Genomic DNA, 6,000 nt, shown 5'->3' with positions numbered 1-6,000 from the left:
TTATACACAATTCCTCCATAGGTTAGAATTCACAGTGTTGCTCTAAATATGCAGCTCTTCTGACACATTGCAAGCAACCAAGTGTGTCAAAGGTCAGTCAAGTTGGTCTGTCAAAGTTCACTACAAAGTTCAAACCTATATTGCAATCGCTAAGAAATCAGATATACGACAAAGATTGTCAATTGAAATGCTTCTAAACTGAAGCTCTCTTTAAATACAGCATTTAAGACAAGTTGTTTTTTTTTTTTTTACTGAATTTGCCTAGTGATCTATAAGAGGAATCTGGTTAGTTAAACCGAGTAATTGTAACTGATAAAGTTCTACATGTCGACAGCACTTGCAAAAGCCCTTCAAGAATGGAAGCTTCAGGAGAAAGAACTGCAGCAGCTTCAGGTAAATTATTTTCTGAATTTGTTCTGAATGTCCATATAACAATAGACCTTCACTAAATAAAGCATTTCTGCGTCCAGGAGACCCATCGGCTTTACCTGCAGAAGTTAGAGGAAGTCTCCAAACTTCAGAAGAGCTTTGCTGCCTCCATTGCTCAACAGAAAAAGAATTTAAAGGAGAATTTAAAGGCTTTGATTAAGTAAACAAAAAGTTTTTTTTTTGTTGTCATTTTTGTTATGCTAAAGCTTTATTGAAGATGATTGTTGCCTGTCAATGTGCAATTTCTGTTCCCAAAGGTTTAATAAAGGACTGACAGAAGAGGAGAAGAATGAGGTTAAGGAGGCCAAAGATCACATCCGAAATGTGCCGAGCCAAATCTTTCAAATGGAATCATTTCTTCCTAAGAAAAATGGGTACTGAAAGATCGTTCAAATGAGAGGTTGTTTCAACTAAGCTTTGTTATCAGAAGCTGTAGATACAAATTATTTGTTGTTTTTGCTCATCTTTTCAAGGATTTATCTCAGTCTTGTCCTCGGGAGTGTGAATGTCAACCTTCCAAGCAAAGAGGCCAAGTAAGCACCAAAAATAATTTAGAAAATATGATAAAAATCAAAAAGATACGCTGTAAAAAGAGAAGTTGACTTAACTTAAAAAAAACTTGACAACTTATTTTTTTAATTATCATTTACTTAAAAAATTTAAGGCAACAGGTTTCCTAAATTTTTTTAAGTTAAGTCAACTTATCACTTTTTACAGTGTACATTTATTTTTTTATAAGACATTAAGGCTTGTTTTCAGAAAATATATCGGGAGTTTTCTTGCACCATTGGCAAATAGATTTTGTGTTTACAATTTAAGAATAAATACATGTATAATTAAAAAAAATAATTTATTTTATTTATACAAATAATTTACAATAAAATAGAATAATAACTCATTTACATTTATTTAAACCTTAAATAAATACATACATTTACTTCTTTTAGCTTTTGTACTTCATCTTATGCCTGTAAACGTTTTATTGTAGAGCTGAATACAAGGATGAGTATGAAAGGTTCAAGCTGTATGTGACTGTGACTCTCTTCCTGCTGACCTTCGCTTGTCGCTTCTTCATCAGCTACAGGTAAGACTGAGTTCAAACCGGTCTGACGGACACACTTTCTCTCATATCGCATTTCATGCCTGTCATTGTTGTGTGTCTGTAGAGTTGTGGATGCCCTTCTTAACTTCCTGTTGGTTTGGTACTATTGCACACTGACGATTCGTGAAAGCATCCTCATCAGCAATGGATCCAGGTCAGAAACTGTCAGATGAAACTATCTTAGAGACGTTTCAGGTTTGAAGATGTGCATTGCTGCTGTCACACAAGAAATGTTTGATCATTAATGTGTTTAATAAGCTGTCTCAAGGCTCTTCTCTTTTTGGCTTGTGCCACCTTTCCAACCTTTGATTTTTTTTATTAGGATTAAAGGCTGGTGGGTTTTCCACCACTACATTTCCACCTTTCTGTCTGGAGTCATGCTAACCTGGTGAGGCATTTCAAACTATTCATTTCAGACCTACTGTACCTACTCAAATCTGGCCTTAAAATCAATATAAATTGTCATTCACATGTTATTTTTGTAGTGTGATGTACTTAAATAGCCTGACCAAAGAGACACCAGTGGAAAAAGACAGATATTAAGTGCAAGAGCAAGTTATTACATCTTGATTAAATATTACAAAGACAACATACCAGTTTTGTTGTTCTTAACTAAACTATAACCAAAACTAAAACTATTTAAAATTGGTAATATTTGTAATAAAGTTGAAATAAAACTAAAAAAAAAAAAAAAAATTGATAAAATAGCCACAAACTAAAATAAATAATTATAAAATACAATAATATAAAAATTTAATAAAATAACAAATACAGTAATAGTATGAAAATAATACTAAAATAACACTGCAGTTGTTTTCTTTGGAATAACATTAACATGTAAATCATTGAGGAATCCAGGAATGTGCAAAAATTTAAATAGGCACAATTTTATGTTGGTTTTAAATGCATCAGCACAATTAGAACGAGTTATTAAAACGAAAAACCATAAAACATTTTTTGCTATTTGAAATAAAATAAACTTTAACTGAAATAAAATACCATATCAAAAAACTTAAAACTTCCCATTTAGTTTATCTTGATGTACTAAAACTAATACTGAAATAAAAATTAATGAATGACTTAAAAAAAAAAAAAAAAAAAAAAAAATTACAACTTTAACTTAAAATGAAAACAGGAGATAAAAAAATAAAAGCTTTTTCAAAATATAGAAAAAAAACAAAGTATAGTAGTAGTAGTATACTAAAATAACCGCGGTACGCATTGAAACAATAAATGAGAATCAGTGAATTGCTGCTAGAACTGGTTTGCCCTCAAATAACACTTCTGTTGTATATGTAGGCCAGATGGTGAAACATACCAGTCTTTCAGGAACCAATTCCTGGCGTATTGTTTGTATCAAAGTAAGTTACAAACACTTCATCGATACACCACCTTGTAAAACATCTGTTGTGGGAAAAATACCAACAGTGCAATATTGAGCGCTTCTGAAGGCAAACATATCACTTTCTCTCGCAGGCTTGGTGCAGTGTCTTCAGTACTACTATCAAAGTGGGTGTCTCTACAGGCTAAAAGCACTGGGAGAAAGACACAACTTGGATTTGACTGTTGGTAAGGATTTCTGGGTTTACAGTATAAAGAGAATCTGACTGTAAAGCTTGATATCAAATGGCCTTTTGTTTACACAGAAGGCTTTCAGTCGTGGATGTGGCGGGGACTGACATTTCTTCTTCCCTTTCTCTTCCTGGGCCATGTAAGTGTTTGTCTGTCCTATAGAATATATAAATTCAAAGCAAAATTTCTCATACATAAAGAATAAAGCTTTGAAAATGGAACAGCATATGAATTGCCTTATGAAAGTAATCATTTACTGTATATCTCGGTCAATGTGTCACAGTTCTGGCAGCTTTGGAACAGTATTTCTCTCTTCAGAATGGCTCAGATGCCTGAAAGTAAAGAATGGCAGGTCAGTGTTGTTTTGTAGACCTTTCCACAATATCAAAATAAAATAATAAGTTAAATCTACTCACTTAGCTAAAGATTATGAATAAATTAAGACCGTGATCTTGAAGTTGCAATAACCTCTTGACCTCTTTTTTTTTTTTTTTTTTTTTTTTTGCAGGTGTCCATGTGTGGCTTCTGTTTTCTGGTTCTGTTTGCAGGAAACTTTTTCACTACACTCGCAGTCGTCCGTCACAAGCGCAAAAACCAGCAAAAGACCAAGAGTCTGTGATTTTTAAGAGCTTTCATGTAGAAATGTCAAAGAAGTCAACAGACGTATTTGTACAAAACATGCAGATTTATGTTAATATTACACAATCCATCTTTAATTTTTTTTTATTGTCTTTCAGAAAACATGCAGAATGCATTTTTAGTACAAAGTGGGATGTTGAACAATCTGCAATAAATTTGTTTGTAGAAGTGGAATTTTAAAATCTGAATAAACTATAAAAATGAAAAGTGTTATTTGTTTTATGTGAAATAAATGTTGGAACATTATTATATATTAAAATATTAGCCTAACACTATTTTAACGAATTAACTTATTCCATAACAATAATGTTACTTATTACTTAATATTGTTTATTATTACATGATTTAAATAAATTCTATACGTATTAGTAATTCAAGCAGTAAAGAATCACGTGAAGAGTTAAATGACCTAAGATGACCTCATTTTCCCAGCATTCCTGTCACAACAATATGGCGGCGTCCTTCGACATGCAGTCGTAAAGTTAGCCAGTTATTTACATGCAACATATAAAGTTAGATGTTTGTCTGGCTATTGCTATAGATTTATAAACAGTGCCGTCTGTTTGATAGACCACAGAAGATGTTGTTTTTAGCGGTGGTATCGTGTTTGCTGTATTGTACGGTCAGCGCTGAGAAGCCAGGTAACGTTAGGGTTTATATTGCATCTCATGGCTGACAAGCAGCATGCAATTGAGTTAAAATTAAACTGTTAATGAGATTATAGATTAACAGTACTGCAATACTTTAAATGCACATGCACTCATTTTTGCACGGCGCTCTCAAAGTTATGGATCGTACGAGTTTTGCGGTTAGGCTGTGTTTCAAAATCTAGCGAGCTTCCTATCTAGACAGCATTGCTAGTCAACCCAGGCGCCTTCCCAGTTTCCGTGTTTTTAAACGCTGCTGTAATAGTAAAAATGCTAACTAGATAGGCATCTCACTAAGTTTTGACACATTGCTCTATTTCGCTTGTCTGTCTCATCAAAAACTATGTCGCTTATTATTTGTTTACATATTTCCCGACAAGTCAGTGTGCAAACTGTATTCCCGTGCATTCACAGGTGCTTTGAATGATGTTTGGGATTTCACTGAGAGCTACCTGCTGACAGTGTGGCAGAACAGGTTATATGTGTACACTACTGCTGCTGTTCTCATAGGAGTCTGGTTTACTGTGAACATGCTTTTTAAAAAGGTAATAAAGTGTGTTTACTCTTAAATCTTCTCTGCTACTTAAAGGGAAACTCCACCACAAAATGAAAATTTTGTCATTAATCACTTACCCCCATGTCGTTCCAAACCCGTAAAAGCTTCATTCGTCTTCAGAACACAATTTAAGATATTTTGGATGAAAACCGGGAGGTTTGTGACTGTCCCATTGACTGCCAAGTAAATAACACTGTCAAGGCACAGAAAAGTATAAAAAACATTGTCAAAATAATCCATCCGCCATCAGTGGTTCAATCTGAATTTTATGAAGAGACGAGAATACTTTTTGTACGCAAAGAAAATAACGACATTTATTCAACAATTCGTCTCCTTTGTGTCTCTCTGTGTCAACGTAGCGCCATTTACGCTATTCTCTGTCAATAGTAACGCATGGATACGCTGTTTCCTTTCAAATCAAAGCGTAAATAAACATACTATACGTACGTACGTACAAGCTTTTATGGGTTTGTAACGACATGGGGCTAAGTGATTAATGTCACAATCTTCATTTTGGGGTGGAGTATCCCTTTAAAGTTTTTGTTAGTTGTTTTTTTCTTGGTTGCTAATAAACACAGCTTAATAGATTGTATTTTTCCTTTATAGAAAAAAATGGTCGACCCTATAAGTCCTCTGCTTTATAAATCTGTGAAAAAGCAAGAACTTTCAACTGAAACAGAAAAAGTCATTCATGTTTCTGGGGTCAAAGTGTTTTATGGATCACAGACAGGAACTGCAAAGGTTTGTATACACTGGTGGTCAAAAGTTTGGAATAATTAGTTTGTTACTTTTGCTCAGACTGCTCACCAATTCTGTGTTTATTTGATTAAAAATACAGTAAAATATTTTTACAATTTGAAATAACTATTATCTATTTCAGTATACTTCTAGAAGTAATTTAATTTTCAGCATAATTACTCTGGTCTTCAGTGTCACATGAGCCTTCAGAAATATTTTTAATATGCTGATTTGATGCTCAAGTGACATTTATTATTATTATCAATGTTGAAAACAGCTGTGCTGCTTAATAATCAAAAGTTTGGAGTAAGATTTTT

The 6,000-nt window shown here is 33.4% G+C and overlaps 2 protein-coding genes across 2 annotated transcripts in view; both read left to right on the top strand.

Annotated features, from left to right (window-relative positions):
* Positions 1 to 324: 324 nt before the first annotated feature.
* tmem120ab (transmembrane protein 120Ab) lies at positions 325 to 3,936 on the top strand. Its single transcript, XM_058745452.1, has 12 exons — positions 325 to 393; positions 471 to 589; positions 687 to 803; positions 903 to 962; positions 1,418 to 1,513; positions 1,596 to 1,685; positions 1,854 to 1,919; positions 2,831 to 2,892; positions 3,008 to 3,100; positions 3,178 to 3,242; positions 3,387 to 3,455; positions 3,612 to 3,936. The coding sequence occupies exons 1-12, from the start codon at positions 325 to 327 to the stop codon at positions 3,720 to 3,722; spliced, it is 1,017 nt and encodes a 338-aa protein (XP_058601435.1). The 3' UTR covers positions 3,723 to 3,936.
* Positions 3,937 to 4,187: 251 nt separating this feature from the next.
* Positions 4,188 to 6,000, top strand: part of tyw1 (tRNA-yW synthesizing protein 1 homolog (S. cerevisiae)) — a 73,726-nt gene continuing 71,913 nt past the window's right edge. Inside the window, exons 1-3 of the mRNA XM_058744340.1 lie at positions 4,188 to 4,383; positions 4,804 to 4,934; positions 5,552 to 5,686. Coding sequence (XP_058600323.1) covers positions 4,323 to 4,383; positions 4,804 to 4,934; positions 5,552 to 5,686 — 327 coding nt within the window. The 5' untranslated portion in view covers positions 4,188 to 4,322. The remainder of the gene's footprint in view (positions 4,384 to 4,803; positions 4,935 to 5,551; positions 5,687 to 6,000) is intronic.

This window comes from Onychostoma macrolepis, chromosome 15 (assembly GCF_012432095.1).
Source record: "Onychostoma macrolepis isolate SWU-2019 chromosome 15, ASM1243209v1, whole genome shotgun sequence".
In the NCBI taxonomy this organism is placed as follows: domain Eukaryota; kingdom Metazoa; phylum Chordata; class Actinopteri; order Cypriniformes; family Cyprinidae; genus Onychostoma; species Onychostoma macrolepis.
The sequence above is the reverse complement of the archived record's forward strand: the minus strand, read 5'-3'. Positions and strand labels throughout refer to the sequence as shown.

Coding starts and splice junctions, on each gene's coding strand:
- tmem120ab (XM_058745452.1), top strand. CDS start 325: ATGTCGACAGCACTTGCAAAAGCCCTTCAAGAATGGAAGCTTCAGGAG. Junction 2,893..3,007: donor GGCGTATTGTTTGTATCAAA/GTAAGTTACAAA, acceptor TTTCTCTCGCAG/GCTTGGTGCAGTGTCTTCAG. Junction 3,101..3,177: donor CAACTTGGATTTGACTGTTG/GTAAGGATTTCT, acceptor TTGTTTACACAG/AAGGCTTTCAGTCGTGGATG.